At 38.7% G+C, this 22,160-nt stretch overlaps 1 protein-coding gene across 4 annotated transcripts; it reads left to right on the top strand.

Annotated features, from left to right (window-relative positions):
* Positions 1 to 6: 6 nt before the first annotated feature.
* On the top strand, positions 7 to 20,453 carry LOC107200541 (transmembrane protein 68-like). 4 transcript variants are annotated; one of them, XR_004496111.1, is made up of 8 exons: positions 7 to 13; positions 3,638 to 3,968; positions 6,337 to 6,501; positions 11,793 to 11,986; positions 14,166 to 14,226; positions 16,019 to 16,158; positions 16,349 to 16,584; positions 18,181 to 18,268. XR_004496111.1 is itself a non-coding variant. In XM_015619195.1 (7 exons), the coding sequence occupies exons 2-7, from the start codon at positions 3,641 to 3,643 to the stop codon at positions 18,283 to 18,285; spliced, it is 993 nt and encodes a 330-aa protein (XP_015474681.1). In that variant the 5' UTR covers positions 7 to 13; positions 3,638 to 3,640; the 3' UTR covers positions 18,286 to 20,453. The 4 variants fall into 4 exon arrangements, 2 of the variants coding, with proteins under 2 accessions (XP_015474681.1, XP_015474680.1); XR_004496112.1 differs by lacking the exons at positions 16,349 to 16,584; positions 18,181 to 18,268 and adding an exon at positions 15,692 to 15,782 and having other exon boundaries at positions 16,019 to 16,127; XM_015619195.1 differs by lacking the exon at positions 16,349 to 16,584 and having other exon boundaries at positions 18,181 to 20,453.
* Positions 20,454 to 22,160: the final 1,707 nt, after the last annotated feature.

Here is a 22,160-nt window from a genome sequence, read left to right as displayed (position 1 = left end):
CCGCCAGGGCAAGGTGAGCGGGCGCTGCCGGGCGGGTGGAGGGGCCCGGGCCGGGCCTGGCCCCGCCGCCGCCCCTCAGGTGCCAGGGCGGGAGGTGACTTGCCGTGGCGGCCTCTGTCACCGCCGAGCTCGGGGCCTTGCTTTAATGACAGGGGCTGCGGGCGGAGCGCGATGGGAGCCGGCGGCGCTCCGTGGGGGCAGCCGGGCCGGGGCTGCGTCCTTCTTGTCAGCAAAGCCAGCCTCGACCTTCTCCAGCCGCCTGCGGAGGGATCGCTGACCAGCCGGCACAGAAACCAGCCCCGTTCCTGGGCCAAAACAAGGGCTAAACCACCCTCTGACTTCTAGGGTCTCTCCTCTCTTAGGTGACATTAGCAGCATTTATCAGCGTCTTCTGGTATCTTTCGATTATTTGGGATTTTTTTTTTGTGTGTGTGCTTGTGGCGGCGGTGCTAATTCTGGTAGAAACGCCCTCCCTAGCCGTGTGTTTCTGTTGGCAGGGACATGTCGTAGCTGCTGCTTTTCAGTGTCTTTCTAGTTTGGAAAGACTGGGATGTCCTCCAGAGGTTTCACTTACACATTGCATATGTATGCTGGAATCGTACTGTGTGTCCTTTACAGCAGAGCATCTTGCTGTCCGTAATCTCTCCTTCTATTGTGATCAGGAGGGTCCCAGTTATCCCAGCATCTGCTGACTGCAGCTGAAGGCCTCTGCTGTAGTTTAGTTAAGGACTTTTCTGGGTCATGTGCTAGAAGTCAGTGGAGGGACTTGTGTGCTAGCCTTGTTTCCACATCATAAAGCCTGAAGTGTATGCATAAGTCAGTGTACGCTGTCATTAGTCAAATGAGAAATTGCGTCTTTGTGAACTAGGGAAAAATGTAAGCTGCTGCATTAGCAAGTTAGAACTTAAAAATGTGTATTTTGAATTTCTCAAAAGCAAGGTGGAACAGACTGTTGTTGTTATCTGTTAGGTGCACGTAAGAACTACGTTGAACCTCTGTTCAGTGTGGAACTCCTGGGCTTTTTTTGATCATAATCTGCCCTCCCTTCTTCACTGCCTTTGTACTCACATTGTGATGACCCTACTGCTGCTCTTAATGAGTGATTACAGAGGGGGGAATCTTCACAGCAAAGGGACAGGAGGCAGCAGACACAAGGTGTAGTAATGGGAACTCTAGAAATAGAATGAGGAAAAATATTTGCACCATGAAGGTATTCAAGCACTGGATTGGGGGCTTGAAGAAACTGTGGGATCTCTGTCTGTGGAGATCTTACAAACTGGACTGGACATGTCATTGAGAAACCTGATTTAATTGGTTAGTTAGGAAGAGGTTGGACAGTATAAATTCCAATATAAATTATCCTGTGATGCTCTTCAAGATGAGGAAGCAGCATTGCTCAAGGTAGAGTTGACTGTTCCTAAGGGAAGGCAGTGCTTTAGCTCTTAACCTCTGTGGCTGGTAGCACAGAACATGTTAGATCTTAATTTCTGTTGCAGGTTAGCACACAGATATGGAAGTAAAGTTTAAAAACTGATGATTGCATTTGAGGTATTGCATTGAACATTATGGGCTAAAGGACACGTAATATTTTGCAAGACTGACATGTGTGAACAGGACTTTAAATTTACTTGATGGAGGATTTGGGGTTTGGGGAAAGCCATAAACAATTAAAAATATATAATAAGTGGGAGAGTATAGCTATAAGTGTTCTTTTAAGCTACATAATCACCTCTCAGTTTTGATGAAATGCTTCTGTCCCATAACTCATGCTCCATATTGTTCTCTAGGTAGTAGGTGGAGCCATTGGAGAAGTCCAGGCATACCAATCTGGTAAATATTGTGGTGTTGAATGCTACTCCTAAGTCTTGCTTGGTCTCACAAGTTGTGTTTCTTATACTTGCTGTGGGTGTTTGCTGCCTGACAGGTTCTGGAGTTCAGCTCTGGCAACTGGAATGAAAAAGAGCTTTCTCTTGCTCTCCCACACACTCTCTCTCCCATCCTTTCCCCCTATTTCACACCCCAAAGACAGGTGCACAAAATCAGGGAAGGGCTTTCCTCTACTTCTGTGTGCTTATACATGGCTGGAGATAAACCAGCTGCCCATCACACTACCCTCAAGAAGACGCTGAGAAAATGTTGTAAGCCTGAATTAGTTTGGAACAGGCGTGGATTGTGGGAGCAAAGATTAGCTTTCTTCTCCTTACCAGGAGTTATCTTGAGTAATGTGGATAGAGGCTGATTTCCAAAACCAAAGGAAAAGGGACATCCTTGCTCTGTCAGAATGTGCAGGAAAATTGAGATAGGAAAATAAATGAAATTAAGTCTACTCTAGTAGAACACATACTCTAGTATGTGTTTCAATGTTCCTTAGCAAATGTGGAGTAAAACTGATCTGCTTTGTAATTTTTGTTGTCACTGGTGTTCTGAAAGCAATATTATCTTCTGTATTTTAGTCTCTTGTTTCTTGCAAAAACAGAGCAAGAGTAAAAGAATGATAGACATATGTGTCTGTCTAGGCATAGGGGCTTTGCACTCATACCTGCTGTAAGCCACATTCTAATAAACAAAACACAGCAACTTCAAGCTTAGATTCTTCTCATTCTTGGAAATACTGTTCTTAATCCATTTCTCTCTACAAACCTATTTTACAGTTGCAGTATTTTTTTCTTCTTGGTCCTGACTAGCACAACTTGGAATACTGACCAACCAGTTTTTTCTAGCCTAGAATAATTTTTGTTATTAGGTTTGCTGTTCAAGCACTGTAGCTAAAATTGCCAAGCATCAGGCTGTCCTGTATTTGTAAGGTGAAATGAATATCAAGTTGTCCCCTAAATTGTACAAAGCTAAGAAAAAAAGTGTTGCTCGAGAATTACAGTAAGCCTGAAATTGCAGGCTTGATTTCTGTGGACTGGTAACTTTTTAGGAGCTGGCACTGGAGTGGAGAGACACAGTAAAGCCAGACCAGTTAAAACTCTAAAGAAGACTTTTTGTGATGTTTTTATCCTTTGTCTTTTCTGCTGCCTCTCAGTGTCATGCTCTGGGCCTTGACATTTTGCTATCAGTAGATTTCTGGGTACAAATAAAGGTCTTCCCAGGGCTGAGATGTTCTTATTTGAGAGAGTCTATTTCCTGAGTTGTCCTATGGTTGTAGTGAGTGGAAGTGTTCAGTATGTTTTCCTTAAAGCAGTGGAGAGATTTAGCATTTGAGATTGTGCTGTTTCCTGTTGTAGTTAATGCTTGGGAGGTTTTATTTTATTGTAACAATAAATTAAGCTAATCAGTACAGCTTGCTGAAATTAAAAAATTCAGTATTAATTGGTATTGGTAACAGTATAAATGTTCTGGGTCTGTGCAAGTTGAACAGTTTCCAACAAGATAAAATCCTAGCCTGAAATTAAGCAATTCCACGGTCTTTCTCCATTAGAATTGTCAGCATTTACCAGTATACAAAAGAAAAGGACTGTAAAGATCAAGTAAAAGTTTAGCTGTGTGAACTGTTGTTTCTAATAGGTGCTGCTGGGATGTGGGGTAGATGGTATACAAATAAAATGCATCAGAGAGGTTTATTATATGATTAAGCAGATCTATCTTTTTGGAAGATTTATTCATGTACTTTTAAAATTTTTATTTTAAACAGGAGATGACAGGTGGAAATGAATCCTGTACTGCAGGACCAACATCTATGTCCTACTTATCTTGCCTGACTTACATTCTGGAAGAATGGACCGGTGTGGAGGATATTGGAGATTATCTGAGTTATGCATTCTACATTTTGTGGTTGCTTTTTCCACTTGTAGTAGTCTTTGTACTTCCAGGAGTTATCGTCATTCTCTTCTACGTTTCCATTCTCTGGCTTCATATTTATAAAAGGAAGAATGAAATAAAGGAAGCTTATTCCCATGATGTTTGGATAGGTGCAAGAGAAATGTTGGCGACCATATGGGATGGACATGGAAGAATATGGCATGGTGAGTGAGATCTGACCTTTCATTAAAAGCTTCTGAAGCTCTTATTCCTCATCGGGCTTTCAAGATTATCAGTATATGCCTGATTGTTGCTGCTGGTGCATGCCAGTTCAGGCCAGGTGTTTTTTTCTGTTTTATGAGTGACTGTCAGTGGTGTTTGAGACAAAAAACAAGGCATTGAGACTTTTTTGAATGTAAGTTTTTGTCTTATGCATTTATTCCTTTGCTGCTATGAGATCTCTGTTCTGGTTGAATGTATTCACATCTTTTTTTTCTGTTTTTTGCTTTTTATAAGAGTTCCTGGATTTCCTCATTTGATGAAGACCTGAAATGTGTGTTGTGTTAAAAGCTAGATTGATTAACTGTATCATTTCAGGGTCAATATATGAAGACTGGAAGTTAAATGCCAGTTCCCTGATAGGAAGTATGTCAGCCAGCACATGTTAGGATAATTTAATTGCACTTAACCAATCTTACATAAACTACCAAATGATGGCTAAAAGGAGCACTTCTTGTACTCTTCTAGTTGCTTCTTGAAATTAACTTCATAACTTGATACTTACAGAACCCTACTTTTTTATTTTGTCTTGATATTTTTGACTACTACTTTCTCTACTAGAATGTCAAAACTAAGGGCCCTGTTCTTTGTCCTTCTGCTATTGTTTCTTGATAAAGACAGACTTAATAAATGATTTGGCTTTTCTCTCTAAGGAAATCATAAGTCTCTTTCAGAGCCAGTCAGTCTAGATGCAGCTAAAGGAGAGAGATACTTAAGAACAATTTACATAAAGAATAAATCCTCCTTGAAAATCATCTCTATTTGTTCTCTAGTCAAAGGGAAGAGGGTTTTCAAGGCATTGATAACCAGATGGTGCAGCAGCTGTATCAGATAGGCTTTGTAAGACTAAGATGTAACTTCAAATCTAGGAAAGTACACTACATCAAAATCAACAGTTACATCAAAGAGCTTAAAATGCTCACTTCACAATAAAAAGTTATTTACTTTTTTTCACAAGAAAATGATTTTTTAAGGCCTTGGTTCTTTTAATCCTCAGTAACTTTTTTTTTATAAGGTCTGACATTTTATTTGTTCAAGAAGAGTCTTATCCAGTCCCTCATTGACAGCTGTGACTTTTTTTCTGCCCTGTCAGCTGCTTCCCTCTTATCTATACACTTGTCTTGCTAAAGAATGAAATGTTTTTTAATTATTTTTTTCCCCAACTTGGTTCATCAGGATATCATAAGAGGAACTTTCCATCTTGAAATCTAACAGCGTTTAAGAAAAAAAAAAAAAAAAAGGGAATTAAAAAAAAAAGGTAAAAACCAACTGTACAGCAAAAAAGCCCCAAACCAACCCCCAAACCTGGTGATTGATTGTGTAACTTTACATGTATTGTGCCTTTACCATGTGTGTTAGTTGGCTGGCATGGAGCACAGTTAGGGGTCCCTTGGGATGGGACAGATGATACACTTGCAATGTGTTGCAGCTACACAGGTATACAAAGTGAAATTGAGGGAGAAGGCCAAGAGTTCCTTCAAAATTAAATTTTTGGAATAGGAATTGGAGCCTGATTAACTTTGGAAGAAGTAGGATTTCGTTGAGGGTTTTTTTTGGGGGTGTTTTCTATTTGCTTATTTTATTTAAAAAAAAAGATACTGAAACAGTACTACTGAGTTTTAACTAAGTATGTTCTGTACTGATGCATTTTGGCATTTTGTGTTAATTAAATATATTCTGCACTGTAGACTAGAAATATGAGGTCAGGAAGAAGCTTGTGTGTGTTTATGTATTTTTCAGTTAGGCAAATATAGTCCCAACTAGCTTCTAGTATATAGTGATGGAAAGCTGGAACAGGCATAACTTGGAGAGAAGTAGCAAAGGTAATCTTCATATCCTGGAGTAAAAGGAGACATGAAAATGCATGCTGTCATGTCAAATCTTCTAAAACAGTCACTGGTGGCAATAAATTTTGAAAAGTTAATAATAACTTGAAATAGTTGTTTCACCACTCCAATCGGTATTTTAATTTCTCTTGAATGATTGATTCTGAGGACTTTGCACCCTTGAAAACTGAACTGAAAAAATAAGGATAAATTACGCAGTTTGAGATAGTGAGACTGGGTGTTTTGTTTTAATGTTTTTTTGCTCTTTCTCAAGGTGTGGTGCTTTAAATGAAACTTGTATTCTCTCTGAAGCAACTTGTATTTCTTGTAGATGCTGCAAGTTACCTCTTAACTTATTATCAGTTACTTTGCTCTTAGCAGTTCTCAATCTGTGTAGGTTTCAGTTTGCCAGCTTGCTGCAAGTTAGTTTCTTTGGGATAGAATTGTGTAAAAATTTAACATCTGTTACATTTTTAACTCCTAACAGGTTATGAGCTTCATGGTGTGGAAAATATTCCTCAAGGACCAGGACTCGTTGTGTTTTATCATGGAGCTACTCCTGTTGATTATATCTATTTCTCAGCTAGACTTCATATAATGAAGAAGAGACGCTGCAGCGTAGTAGCTGATCATTTTGTCTTCAGATTACCAGGTAACATGCTCCATTACAAACAAGCAGTTTTGGAATTCTTATTTCAATTTTTTAATCATGTAATTAGTAAAAGTCACATTGCAGGAACACAGCTTTCAGAACTGACATTCAGACAAATTTAGTGTAAGTTTTGAAATACAGCATGTTCTTTACAAACAAGAATGAGACTGGCCCATGCAAGGATGGGACGTAGTCCTGTCTGGGCAGTACCTTCCAATGACTCTAAGGTGTTTAGAAACAAAGAGAAGGAGATCTTAGGAGAAGCAGTGTTCTCTGTATTAATCATTAGCAAAGATTTCAATAAAATGTTTATTTTTCATTAATACAGGCAGAATAAGTGGTGTGAACTGACTAAGAATTAAACTGTTTGGAGCAAATGCCCTACAAGTTAAGAATACTAGTCTGGAGAGACAATGTATTTTCTTATCACACCCTACTCTTATCCAGCTGAGGATGGTGGACAGTGGAACCTGTCCCCAGGAAGACTGTTCTGAATAGAATCTGTTTTGGAGGAAAGCTAGAGAAATGTTCAATGTGTTTGTGTGAAACATGAGGTGAAGCAGGTAGAAAATGACAAATATGTTTAGGACAAGATTTTGTCAGACAGCCTAGTGAAATGCACTGCCAGTTGGTTGAATTAATTATGTGAGGGGTTTGTTTTTTGTCTGTGTGAAACATAGTAGTACCCACTTTCTTTCCCTAGTTCAGTTTGTGATTAAAGGTCTGTCAATTCACAAAATGAATTACAAGGAGCATTCTGTAGTGTAGTGGTGCTTTTAGTGGAACCAACTCATATAAGAAAAATGTCTTTTTGTTGGTATAGATTTATTTCAGCCTTAGTCCCTGCAAACTTTTCATACTGATCACAGTATGGCTTTGCCTCTACAACTGCTTTTGCCAACAGAGTCATTTGTCAGCAGTTACCAAATCTTTTGCATACATATGACTAATATAACCTACTTCATGATGCAGATTTGGCTCCATATTGTATCTGTTTAGGCACAGTTGTTTATCAAATGAGGCATTATGTTTTACTCCTTTTCTGCTTTAAAATAAGGCTCTAAGTGTGAGTACACTTAGGAGTCCCCCCAAATATCATTAAGTAGCATTACAGGTACATCTTGCTGAATGGCTGATCTTGAAGAACTGGTTTCAGCAGTACAACATCTAGCTAAAAGCTGCAGGCGGTCCTCAGGGATTGATACTGAGACCACTGCTGCTTAGTGTTTTTATAGTACCCCTGGATGAGGAGCTGGAGCATGCACAAGAAATCCACTGATGATACCAGACTGGGGAAGCTGTTGATATACTGGGCATAAAAGCTTGTTCTCAGAGTGCCTTCACAGAATTCAACTAGCAGAAATATTATGAAGCTCAGCAAAAGCAAATGTGCATCTGGGACAGAACAATTCTGTGCAGCAGTAGTCTGGATAAAAGGGGACTTTGCAGGAAAGATCTTAGGATTCTAGTGGACAGCAATTTGAATGTGAGTCGACAGGGTGCCCTTACAGCAAAGAAGATGAACTGCATGGTGAGCTTTTATTAGCATGAATGTTGCCACTGGGTTGAGTGAAGAGGTTTTTTCCCTTGGCATGGCACCTGTGCAAGCACATCCTGTGATATGGTGTCCAGTTTTGGACTCCCTGGTACAGGGTAAATGACACACTGTCTGACACACTGAGGCATGTTCAGTGGATGATGGGGGTCTGGAGCACGCAGTGTATAAGGAGAGGTTGAGAGAACTGGATTTGTTTGGTTTGTACCAGATAAGGGTGAGGAAAGATACTATTGCTGTCTTCAGTGACCTAGTGGGAGGGTGGGGAAAAAAGGGAGTCACTCTTCTCACAAGTGCACAACGATAGGTTGAGAAGCAACAGAGACAAGTTGCAACACAGGAAATTTTGATTAGACATGTAGAAAGATATTTTGCCATGAGAGTGATCAGGCAGATGAGCAGATTGCTTAGACAAGTTAGGAATCTCCATCCCTGCAGATTTTCAAAACTCTGCTGGGTGAGGCTCTGAATGGCCTGATCTAGTTGGACCCGCTTTGGGTGGGAGGCTGGACTAGATGACCTCCAGAGCTTCCTTCTAATCTACATAATTCTCTGGTTCTGTGAAGGAATTAAGGCTATTTGGGGAGACAAGCCCAAAGAGCCCAGAAAATGTTGCGGATTGTTTCAAAATAAGCAAATAAGCACAGTAATCTATGACTGGCAATACAGGTGGATGCTGCTTCTCTTGTGAATCAAACCAGAAAGACTGCGTAATTTTATCCTAATACTAAGGCTATCTGATCTTAATTAAATTGGATGTCTTTTCAGAAGATGTTTTAACCAAAAGTTATTATGATCAATGCAGGGGAAATGGGAAGGGGTGGCTGTGCATTTGGGGAGTGTTAGACACACATGGATGTGTCAGAATTGTGTCAGTATTGTGTGTTTTCCTTGCTTGCATTCTGGAGGAGAAGGATATAAAATACAGTCATGTGAATTTTTTTTTTCCCTTCTTTTATTCCTGGAGGTTAGTAACAGGGAACAGCAGCCCAAATATTCCAGGTTTCTGATTGTTCTAGACTTTTAGCTGTGTAGTGCTCAGAAGTACATTGACTTCTCTAAGTTTAGGAAAAAGCCTTTTCTCAAAGCATTCAGAGAGGACTGAGATTTCACTTGTGTTTGTTTCCATTATCCTCTGCTATATTATGGGCTATTTTTGCTTCTTAAAGTCATCTGGGACGTCTCTTTAAAAGTTGCCTGCTATTTTATGCAACGAAGACAGTCCCTTTCCTGTAATGTTCAAGAGGAAAGAAGCTTTGGCTTCTTGTCTGTTACACACACAAGGTGTAGCAAAGCATCTTGTGGACTAGATGCTCTGCCTATATACATGTGTGATCACCTGCAATTGTGGAAGGCTGGATTCAGTGAGACTATTGAATTGTGTTTGAATGGTTTCTCTCTGTCTGGGGCCCTGGGAAAATGATGACATCCTTGCCATCCTGCTACCCGGTAGTTGACAGCTCTGATGTTACAGTCATTGGGCCAGAAGAGAAATGTACATAGTGCACAAGTTGAGATCAGTGTTACATGCATTCCTGGGTAGTCTCCAACTGGTTTTCAAACATTTCTGCTAGCACAGTCTTGTGGAAAATAGGAGAGGAGTATTCTGGGGCAAAGGGCAGAGTTCAGGTTGAAAATTAAGTTTGAACTTCTTGGTGTCTGGAGGAACATGTTCTGTATGGCTGAAAAATTGTGTTTAGATAATTTTGAGAGCTGTTTTGTTTTTTAAAATGGAAAAACAGATTCTTGGTCTGTTTCATGCAGTGCTACCTGGTACTACCCCAGTGTTTCTTCTAACTTTGTGATGACCTTTGCCTTGGACACAGGTATCGTGGCTGTCGTTTCAGGGGCACTGTCAGATTCTGTCTCTCAGCTGCTTTAAGGGAGCCAGGTTCTTCTTTGGTACCAAAGCAGAGATATCAATAGTAATGTGTGATCTGCTGGCAAGTCTATGAAGTACAACTCAGAATGTAAAGTTGATACTAAAAGTCAAAGGAAGAAATACAGCTGAGAAATTTTGTGAAGACTTGAAACCTCCAGGACAACTATATTTTTTTTTGTCTGTATTCTGTAAATATTCTGTTCTGTTTTAATGATAAATGAGCTGGACAGATTTATGTTGTTGCTTTGTCACACACACCTTCCCCAGTGTATCCGGTGTAGAAAGGAACAATGTTGTCATGGTCTTTGCTTCCTTGGAGTCTCTTTTCCTGCTCATCTCGACCCATTTCATGATTGTTTTGTCTGTCTCCTGAGCTTACTGACAGAAAGGACTTAGAGACAGGCAGCTTTTTACCACCAGATACATTTCAGAGAGCTTTAATTAGGTTGGGAATGTCAAGCATTGTAAAAAGTCAGCTATTGAAAAATTCCACAAAAAAAACACCTGAAAGAAGTTAATTTAAATTAGGCAAACTCTGTTTCAGATGTTCCTCCATGCAAATGCTACTAGATGATGACTGAGTATAATCAGCAGTGTGTAAGGCAGGCACACCAAAATATGAGACAGGTGTAAATGCGGCTTGTGTTCTGTTGCCGTGTGCATGGACAGATCCTGATTTGGTGTAGAGATGAGTTGGGAGTAGTTATACTCATACCAGCTACAAAGACTAGCTAGAGATTAGAGTTAAGTTAAGAATAAACTAATAATGTGTTGCCTCATGCTTTTCTTCCCAAGCCCTTCATTTATGCAAGCTGTAATAGAAGACAGGAATCTGCCTTCTTAACTTTGTTTGGGCTCTTCTTTAGCATGTGTGTGTATGTAAAAAATGTGTGTTTATAATCAGAGCTATTAATTTGTTACTAGGAGGCAAACTCAAGTAGATCAGTTCTTTCTCCTTGTCAATGGCTGATTTGTCTGTGATTGTTTGCTCCAGTGGGAAACTTCATGAAAGAGAAGTAATATTTCCCTTACTGCCCAGTCATCCAAAATTATCTTTTTGGTATGCAGTACTCACAAATACTGTATAAATTTAAAATTTATTGAACCAACTGAATAGGACATATTTCCTGCAAACAGAGGTCGGTGGTAGTTATGTCCTTCAACAGTAGGCTAGCTGTCTAAATTGATCAGATATGTTCCTTGTGATGCTTGAATGACAGTCCAAATGACATGTCAAATTCAAGGTGATATGCAGAGTTTATGTAATTTTAGGTGAAAAACTCCAGTTACTATATTAACAGAAGGTGAGTGTACCCAATTGAGGCTTATCAGATGCCTCTCTGTATGAAATGCCATCCAGGTGCTCACAGACTGAACCAGAGTCAATTACTGCAGTAATCTGTAATGCAGAGAATGATCCATTTTCTCTGTCATTCTCCTTCTTATGCACTACTATTCTTTGTCAAAGTTCACAAAACAAAGCCACAACAATTTCCTGGTATTGCTTCTTGTTGCTCTCTGTTTGGACTATGCTATGTTTAAAGAGTAGAGCTTGAGCAAGGAGCCAGTGCCCTTGAGTCAAACAACTCCTTCGAAGGGACATGTGAAAGGTGTCACAGAGTGCTTGACAGTTCTTTTTCAGTTTAGTCCTGACTGTGGGGTAACACCTGACAAAAAGCCACTGAAACCCCTAAATCTTCAACTCTGCAGACCAAAATCTTCATTCCCTCTTGGGTACTTGGGGCCACAGCTTATTAGACAATTGACTTTCAGGCATAGTGCTCTGTGCTGGGAATCTGGAGTAATGGTAGTATGAGTAAACATTTTCTGAATTAATATTATCTTACCCTACAGGTTTTAGAATACTACTTGAGGTATTTGGAGTTATACATGGACCAAAAGAAGCTTGTGTCAGGACTCTGGAGCAGGGCCATCTGTTAGCCATTGCCCCAGGTGGGCTGCGGGAGGCACTCTTCAGTGATGAAATGTATACTATTTTGTGGAGTGATCGGAAGGGCTTCGCTCAGGTGGCCATTGATGCAAAAGTGGTAAGTATGACACATCATGGAAGAGAAGCAAAGTAAGCTAAGTTATTAGTTACAAAAGTTATTAGTACTTTCTCCCAGATAAAGCTGTTTTGATCGTCATATATTTGATATTTAGATTTCTGACTGTCACAAGGATAGTCTATTTGCTCTAACAACTACATTTCAAGATTCTTTTTGTTGCTTTTGATAAGAAGGCTTTAGAGTCAGCTAAGAATAGTATGGTTAGGAAATCCAGAGTTTAAAAGAACAAGAGATGAAATACAAGGTGGTTTCTCCTTATAAGCATGTGCTCTTTTACACATACTTGGTTAGTATTGTGATGGCTTAGCCCTCCCTGACCAGCTTGGTTGGGAAAGAACCCTACACATCAGAGTCACAGAATATGCTGAGCTGGGAGGAATCATCAGGATCATAGAGTCCAATTCAATGTTTCTGTTTCTTCTGTCACTGAAGTGTGGTGTGACCCACCAGGGTATAGACTCACTGGCACTTGGTACTGTTTTGGCATTTTATGGTAGTGAGGGATGTCCAGGGCTGGTCACTGGTGTGAACTCTTCAGTTTTAATGTACAATATTTGGCTTGGTCAGCAGGCAGGTAGTTATTCATAGGGGACCAACTGTTGTGTTGTTAAGGCACAACAGTATGTGATACATTTGAATTGCAACTATTTTAGTAATCATTTCAGAGTCTCTCTCGTTCTAGATTTGTACTTGGAAGAAGTGTGCATATGTCCATTGGTCTGCATGTATCTAATTTAAAAGCAAGTCTCACACCAGGAGTTTTATATTTGGTTACTGTCAAAGACAGACTAGTTAAGTCTCTGGATTTTATACAGAAGTAGAATACTTTTAAGACCCAAGTGTGCATCACTTTTCTCACAAGGAAAATGACACTGTTTAAACAGCTATTTTCCACAGGTTTAGATTTTACTAATGTATTGTAATAGCATGTGAAAGGCCATACTATGATTGTACTAGTTGCATTTTTTTTTATTGGATACGTTTTTAGTTGCCTTTATACACTCACAAGGGTCTTGTAGATTCATCCCTCCTAAAAAAAAACCTGAGAGACATAGTAAAATAGAAGGAGTGTCAGAGGCTGGCCGAAAGTGGGAAAAATGTCTTTATTTAGATTGAAGATGAACTTTTAAGTCACCTTGAATCATAAGCAGAACTCCTTATGGAAAGAAGAATGTGTCAGAAACATCAGAAAAATGTGTCTAAAACTGGGACCTTCAATTTGTTGACAGTGTCTTATTTCAGCAGATTTTTGCCAGAAATTTTGTTTATAAACAAAAATTTCTACCTCTATATCAAAAGTAAGATGTTCCAAATAAAATTGTTCTAGAGTAAAGAAATTTGTATGCATTCTCTTTAGGCAGCTGCACTTCTTTTTATTCTCTGTAGATATTTACAAACTTTTTTTCCCTCTCAAAAAACCCCTAACTTGATGCATGTCTGAAAAATTACATGTGCTAGCTCATCTCCATGCTTGTCTTTAAACGTTTAAAATAATTTGAGTTAATGAAAATCCCATGAAGAGTTCTGTATTTTTAATGATGCTGTGTACAGTGGGCACATACTATAAAATTATATTGAAAAACTTTATATAGTAGCTGACACCCTCACAGTTCTTGTAAATCTTGACAGCTGTTTGCAGTTTTAAAAACAGCAATAAAAACTTGAAATATTCAACACCATTCCATTACTCATCAGCAGAAATAAGTCATGGACATGTATTGAATATGACACATCAAGTGTGAAGCAATACCATCAGCATAGCAGAGAGGAATCAGACAAGTTTAGTGTCCCAATCCTGTGAATCCTTCCCTTTGAGCATAACTACAAATTAGGTAAGAGGTTTAAACACTTAAGTCACAACTGTGAAAACACTGCTAGATGGGGGGGAGGGATGCCTAAATGCTCCATAGTTTCTTAAATTCTGGACTGCTCTGAGAAAATAGACTTGCTGAAACAGTGACTCACTGAAATCTTGTGGTATTCTCCAATTTGAAACATGGCAGAAGGTCACAGAAGAACTTCAATATATATATTTTGATCTCTATCCTGTCTGCGAAACACTTCAGAAATTAGTTTTCTGTTGAGTTTTAAGTGAGGTAGAAGTTTTTTAGATAGTGCTATCTTCCTTAAATTCTTAATTATTTTTTTTCCCTCCTAGCCCATCATTCCTATGTTTACACAAAATGTTCGAGAAGGCTTTAGGACATTAGGAGGAATAAGTAAGATATTTTCTATTTTTCTGTAGTTTATTTTTCCATATGTGTTTAGCCTATCTCTGTAGAAATAATTCTCATATAAGTTGGAGATTTAACACAGCATTGTTTCTCAATGTTTGCTCACTGGTAGAGTTCAGAGAAGTTTCTAGGATTTAATATCTGCATTAGATGTGATATTGGCTCATCGAGGTTATTTTCCACATAAGTGTTCTTTCACACAAGCAGTAGAAGAAAGAAAAAAAGGAACCAGAAAAAGAAAAGAAAAAGGCAGAAAGATTTAAAGCACTTTTTTCTCTGCTTATATCTGCTAGGCCAATCCTAAGTTTTCTGCTGTTTAGAAACAAAGCAACTGACACGTAATTCCTGTTCTTCTATAGCTCTGTGCTTACACTTTTACCTGTACTTAAAGTTTGAGTGGTTTGAGCTACATTTAATCTGTAGTTGCTTTCCTATTCTGCACTAGACCTGTGGTTCCTCACAAATCCTTGCATTTGGGACCTCTCCTTCTTTATCTCTATGGAACTTGCAGCCAGAACATGAATAGATGGGTCTTTTGACTGAGGGGTCTGGGATGATTAGATGCCCACATCTCTGCTCATTTGCTAGTGTTAAACTCCCTCTTTTTTATATTCTCTTAGTTACTATCTAGCAGAGGGGCCTGAACAAGTCTCCACACCACCTGTTCTGTCTCAAGTGTGGCATCATCGCCTTTTTCAGAGGGCTACAGGGCAACACCGTTCTGTTTCTCTCCCCCTCCGTTTAAGAGCTATATATTGTGTGGAGAGAGCCAAGGCATCAGATGCAGAAGCTAGAATAATTCACACATTTGTCACGTTGTACAAAAATAAACAGCAATTAATTGTTGCTGTGTTCAGGAGAATCCCAAACAGAAGGCATTGAAGCCAAAATGATTTATGCTACTTGCACAGCAGAGTTGGTAGAGGAGTGTAGCTTATTGATCAGTTACTCCAGTTTCAGTAGTTTTATCTTTGTTTTTATAGGTTGTGTACAGAAAATTCCACATCTTGTTCAGTAAGGATTTTCTTATGCTAGCACCCCAGTTAATGGAGTTTCTTGTCAGAAATTGAGAAAGATAATATAAATGCACATTTTTCAAAGAATCTCTTCTGGGTACATTTGGGATAAATGCTTAGAAGGTGGCATGTGGAGAAGAATGTGTCCTCTTAGAGCTGATTGAAATACCGTTTTCTCTCTTATATTGTTTAACTGCAACCAGTGTGTAATCTGAAAGAGCAATTCAGTATAGTAGCATGACTGACTTTTAGGCAGATAAGGCTATTTCTGATCCTGTAGACCTCAGTGGGAATGAACATGCAGTTTTCCAATACTAGTTTCTAATGCTAACCTGTCAAATGACCTGAACCTGTAACCTGTATTGTGTAGCATTCTCCTCCTCTCCAAAGAGGCTGCTATTGACTTTCTCTCCTCTTCTTTCTTCTTGTTTCAGCTACTCTTTGGAGGAAAGATTTCACACCAAGTTAGGGTAGAAATAAATCTGATATAAGCATTAATGCGGATTTTAGGAAATGAAAGTCAAGGTAGGATAGGATTTGAGATGACACATTGTTTGAGAGTTTGGGTTGGGGGCTAGATTACTTTGCAAGCCAGTTTCAATGTTAAGAAATAGTGGGGGAAAAAAACTTTACAGAATAATCCCAGTCTGTCTCTCTCTCTCTCTCTCTTTCTCTCTCTTCCCTCCTTTACCCTTCCCTACTCCCCTTCTCCCTTCCCCACCTTTCTTTCTCCTGCTTTCTACTACATTTTTTCACATTAGAAATACTTAGGTCACTATATGAGCGTATTAGATTGCCAGTAGTTCCTCTGTATGGGGGATTTCCTGTCAAGCTACGTACATTTATCGGAGAACCCATTCCATATGAACCAAATATGACTGCTGAAGAACTAGCTGAAAAGGTAAGATAAATATCTATAGATGTTAATTTAAAATATTGAATGTTCTGATAAAAATCACTGCAACAGTCTTGTCAAGTGATTCCTGTCTAGGAGCCAGTTATAGAAATTGGTGGAATCGTGGTAAGTTTTGTACTTGCCTAAGTCTGAAAATCATTCTTAAATACTGTATTTTTATTGCTACAACTTGCAGATGTTCTAGGTCTTTTAAAGTTAATTGCACCCTATATTTGCTCTGAGAAACAACTTGCTTTAAAGACTGAAGAAGTTTGGTCAGATAAGACATCTCTCAGTTGATAGAGAGAAGCACTTCACCCAAGAGGAAGCATTCTGCTTCCTGGTGTTTTCAGAAGGATACTAAGGAAGCCTTTCTAACATAGCAAATCTATGTTCACAAACTGTTGGAATTACATACAATAAAAGAAAAAGGTAAATAATTTCACTGCTTTGTCTAGTATGTTTCTATTTTGTTTGGCTTCTAACCTATCAATTTAACTTCTAAATGTTCCTCTAATTCAGATTTAGATGCCTTATAGAAAGGATTTTCAGGTCCTCATGTGCATTCAGATTATTAATAGATTTCACAGTGCAAAGACATAAAGCAGTTAAGTAGTGGAGCAGTGAAATGGAGTGGGCTGGAATAGGTATTTTTGAAAACTCCACAGATGGTCACTTATAATATTCCAAAAACTTCACTTGAGAGAGAGAGACTTTTCTTGACCATGAAGTGTCAGTTCAGTTATCTCTCTTTATCTGTTTACCCTATGATTAGGTCTGTGCAAAAAGATGCTTAAAATGTTTGTCTGCAATATCTTAGGCCCTGGTTATGGAAAACTGGTTGTTTCTTTTGTGGGGTCACTCTGACAGGACTTCAGAACTGCTGGCTTTCAGCAGAGAATGTGTTTAAGTTACTTTCAAACATGCGTTGCCATCTTACATTTATGCCAACTCTCACTTATGTCTGACTTAAGTTCATATTTTGCTAGATAAGGCCCCTAGAATGTGAATTCCCTAGAATTCTATTTAGTTAGAGGGATTTTAAAGTTGTATCTCATATTTTGGGCTACAGCCCAGTATGCATTTCTCCATTATATAGAGCAAGAAATATAGCTCAAATGTTTTACCTAATACAAATTTTAGATCTGTAGAGTCACTTAGACTTTCTCCAAGTCTAAGTCTAAGTATGAAGACCTTCTCCAAGGACTTAACAGTTGATCACTTACTTCATGTAAACAGTGAGAGTTTGTTCCAGCAAACAGCATTCTACTAACATCTGCTCTTGCTGACCACTTTACAGAGGCAAATAATTGTCTGTTCTTCTGTTTCTGGCCTTAAGAATTCACTAGCCTGTGCTTCTCTAGACAGAATACAAGTGTGTTCTCACCACAGCTTTTGTGTGTTGCCCTGCTTTTGAATGTTCCCTTTAGAGCTTTTATATAATAACAGTAACTGCTGTGTACTCCTTGACCTTTTTGTTTTTTGAGTGAAAGTGAAGGCTGCTGTCAGATGCAGCTAAGTGGCCCGAGCATGTCACAGGACCGTTGTTCAGGGGCCTTGGGTTCAGAGGGCATTATTTTGTACAAGTCAAATATGCTGAGACAGTGGTGTTCCCAGTGCCACTTCTGAGCATGTGTAGAAACAAAGTTGATGCCCACTGGAAGAGTGTTATTGATGCATAGGGCATATACAAGAGTAGGAGTTGCAGTACATCATGCAGGTGTTTAACATGCTTTATAGACCTAAGTCTCTTCATGAATTTACTCTGTTGTCATTTGACTTTTATGTATCACTAATTCAGCTTGTGAACAGAGCTACTAGACATAATAGATACTAGTTTGTTGGTGTGTTTCATGGCAGTGTTGCCACAATCACATCCTGAGGGCTTAAATATGGAAGAACAGTATTTTGAACTTGCAATAGTTCTGTGGTATTTGAAAGGATTAAAAAGAGCCTAGAAATCGTTTTATTATATGAGCAGTATGAAGATGAGGTTTTCTGACCAAAACCTTTTCTCTTTCCCTACAGACAAAAGCAGCAGTCCAAGCTCTCATAGAAAAACATCAGAAAATACCAGGAAATATATTTAGGGCTTTAATGGAACGATTTCAAACACAAAAGAAAGAAGATTAAGGTCTTCTGAACTTAAACTTCTATAACTACTATTTAGTTATAATATTCTTAAAGTGACATTTGTAAATTATTCATTCTTCTAATAATAGGTTTTAAATACTGTCCTAATGATACTGCTGTATAATTTAAGATAGAAGTCACTTGCCCTTGCCCTTTCCCCTGTCCACTATCAAGCTCAGTAACCCAAACTTCAAATCATTCATAATGGGGCAAAGTTTAATTTTTCATAAATGCATTCCTACCTTGGAAGTGTCTGGGTTGTTGATTCTGGGTTTGTTTTGGGGTTTTCCTTCCAAATAGTACTGTGCAAGCTTTTATGTATATGGTCTGTCTTCTTTTGGTCTGTCATTGTCACCCATCCCCACCATGATGGATCTCTAACCTGAATGTCAAACCCTCTGCAGAGCTAGAATCTTTCTGTCTTGACCCTCATCAGTGTCAGGTGGTTTTGTGGGCCGCCATACAGCACGTTTGAAAACTTTCCTGAGATTGTTACTCTCACACTGCTGGGAAACTGTCCACCACTTTTGGCCTGCAGAACCTCTACCAATGCCTGCAAAACCTGTGTTGCAGAGTGTTTAGTTTTGCTGGGTGAGCTCAGAAAGGGTTCAGCGGAGTGAAAACTGATTAGAGAACTACAGTGATCCAAGGAGGTTTGTTATGGAAACCACTCCAGTGCTGTGAATGAGAGCCCTACAACACAACTGCTATTCCAAGCCAAGGCAAAATGGATATCTGCCTTTGAGTAGAGACTTGTCCCATTTATTTCTCAGTGAATCTAAAAATTCTCTTTTGAACAATGAGCCAAGCATTCAAACGTCAAGAGGTAGAGATGAGAGTACTGTATAGTAACATGAGCTCAAAAATTTGTATTTTGATAGAAAAAGAAAATTGTTACAACACTGTAAAAGCAGTAGTTCTTTTGTAAAACAGGACTGGCATTCCCAAATACCCTTTAGATTTAGTATGTGGGTAAACTATTAAATATATTCTTCAAACAGTTAATTATGTAAGTTTAATAATGAAGGAAGGGAAGTTCTGTATACTTGCCTTAAGTGAAAACAATTGAATCGACAGGAGAGAGTTGCAAGATTGGGCTTTTGTGCACTTAAAATGAATTATATTATTATATTTTTTATTAGCTAAAGCCTATGGTTTTATTGTCCAAATAGGAAATATCTGAAATATTTCCTCTAATTTCCAGGATTTTTAATCTACAGTTCTTAAATTAACATCTGGGAACTTTTTAGTTCTGGGATGAGGACAAATTCTTTCAGAAAAGACAAAAGAAGATTTTGCTGTATGATGTGGTTGCCTTTCAATATTGTTGAGGTTTAAACTTTCCTAAAAAAAAAAATACCCCCCTCCAAAAAAAAAACAACAAATTAGCATCATTTGAAGGAGAAGTTGTATTCAATGTATTAGTCATTCCTCTCACCATTTAAGCACATACTTATGCTCTTTTAAATGTGTAAATCAGTGACATGGCTTAAGTGCAGATGGGTGATGCCCTATGTTAGAAAAATATCACATAATGGCAAATTGTCTATCAAAAGTGGTTTACAAGACGCAAAGGGCATACTTATTTTGATATTATTTTATACCAAAAACATGGTGTTAAATTTTTTCAAGTTCTGGGAAGAATCATGGTGTATAAAAGCAAATGCCCATTCTGAAGTTTTTTAAATGACTTGGGTTTTACTTGAAGGCGAAATTGTGTTCCTTTTATTTTCTTGGACTGTGTTTCAAATATACTGCCATTAAAAGTGATAATGCTGAATTCCTGCACTGAAGTATAACTTAAGTATGACCTTTTTTTACTGTCCATCTTGAGAAAAATGTACATCAGTCTATGTTGTGAGCATCTCAAAGGCAGCTGAACATCTTTTGTGTTGAAGTTGCATATATGTAAAAGAGAACTCAGTCTAAAAGGTTCTGTTAGACATGAACAGACATTGTTATCAGAGATTTTGCAAAATTTATTTTATTAAGTATGTGGGCTATTTGCTGCAATTTTGTCCCTTTAAGTATTGAAAGATCAGTATAAAAAATGAAGGGCAGTATTGGTACTAAGTGTTCATATTTGTATAGGCCTTTCATATTTATTTCTATTATATATTAAAAATATAAGAAGACACATTTTGAATAAAATTGACAACTGGAGCAGACTTCTGAAGTTTTGTGTTGTGTTTGAACTAAATGGAATGTTATATGGCCTGTCCTGCTGAACCTTGAGTGGTTTTGAGCAGCACATCCTACCCCTGAGATGCCCTTCTTGCCTTGCAGTCTCTGAATAGGGATGGAAGGAACAAAGTCCCAGAAGGTATGAATGAAAAAATAATTCTGACAATAGTGGAATAAAGGAAAAAGAATCACATAAACACTAAGGTCTAATAGTTGCAGTCTGTGCTGCAATAGACCTTTACAAGCACTGCAGTACCACTTTAGTTAAAAGTTCTGCAACAGAAAATAGGCCATAAATACTGACTAGTAAGGTTTATTTGTACAGCTTTGGGGTGTGAATGATTGCCTGCTTTGTTTTATTGAAAAAGAGGCAGACATGGATAGAAACTCTAACGAGTAAGGTTACAGAATTGGCATCCTTTTAGCTGATTTGGTTTACTGTGCATCAAGTGGAAGTATTCAAGGGAATTTTAGCAGTGATTTTAACACTGATTGTCTGGTTAGCCTTTAGATAGACTGAAGACATTACATGTTTCGCCATGTGAGCAGCATAAGCAGGATATGTATTTTTAGGTTGTTTGGAAGTAGACCAACTGCTGTACTGACAGGTATTCATCATTATCTCTCAGCAAGACCCAAATCTCCTACTGGCCAATTTACTGTCCTGTTGTGTAATAGCAGAGCTCAGTCTGAACATCTATTATTAGGATGCTTTCACATGAAATTAATCTCTGCAAATGCAAGGTAGAGCAGTTAATCAGCACTGTCAACACAACTGCGTGGCTCATCCGGTATAGGGTTTGCTGTACAAGTGTAGCATTATGTTGCTTCATCCTATTATTCTGTGGAGAAGATACAGCTATGATGACAGCGTGTTAGCTCTACAGTGCTTAATCCCTATTAAGCCCATCATAGACGCTAGGATGCTTTCCTTGGTGTTATTTTTTGCATCAAAAAATTACTGTACCAAAAGTAAACGTGGAAGTGCACAGAATTGCTACGTGAGCATAGTAGTGCTGAAAATGTTAAGTAATACAATTCTCCAAAATGGGTCTGCTAAAACTTCAGGAGATAATCTGATGACACTATTCTATTCTCTTAATTTTTATTTTTTTTTAAGCTCAGGACAAAAGAAATGACAGTCTCAAAATTAAGAAGGTGACCAGAGGCCTGGAGTATCTCTCGTATGAAGGCAGGGGTTGTTCAGCCTGGAGAAGAGAAGGTGCCAGAGGGCCATTAGAGCACCATTCATTACCTGAAAGGCAGTACAAGAAAGCTGGAGAGGGACTTTTGTCGAGGTCATGTAGTAACAGGACAAGGGGGGATGGCCTTAAACCAAAGAGAGTAGGTTTTGGTTAGATATTAGGGGAGAAATTCTTTACTGTGAGAGTGTTGAGGCACTGGAACAAGTTGCCCAAAAAAGTTGTGGAGGCCTCATCCCTGGAAGTGTTAAAGGCCAGGCTGGATGGGGCTTTGAGCAACCTGGTCTAGTGGAAGGTGTTCTGCCCATGACTGGGGGATTGGAACTGCATGATCTTTAAGGCCCTCTTCCAACCCAAACCATTCTATGGTTCCCTGACAGTTTTCTCATCATGGGTTATTTGCAGTATTTGCTTGTCTGCTTAATTTTTTACATATTTTTGTGTTGCACAGATGGTTGCAGATTTGCCACTTGAAACCTTGAATTTTGT

This window comes from Parus major, chromosome 2 (genome assembly GCF_001522545.3).
Source record: "Parus major isolate Abel chromosome 2, Parus_major1.1, whole genome shotgun sequence".
In the NCBI taxonomy this organism is placed as follows: Eukaryota; Metazoa; Chordata; class Aves; order Passeriformes; family Paridae; genus Parus; species Parus major.
This window is presented reverse-complemented; position numbering and strand designations above follow the sequence as displayed.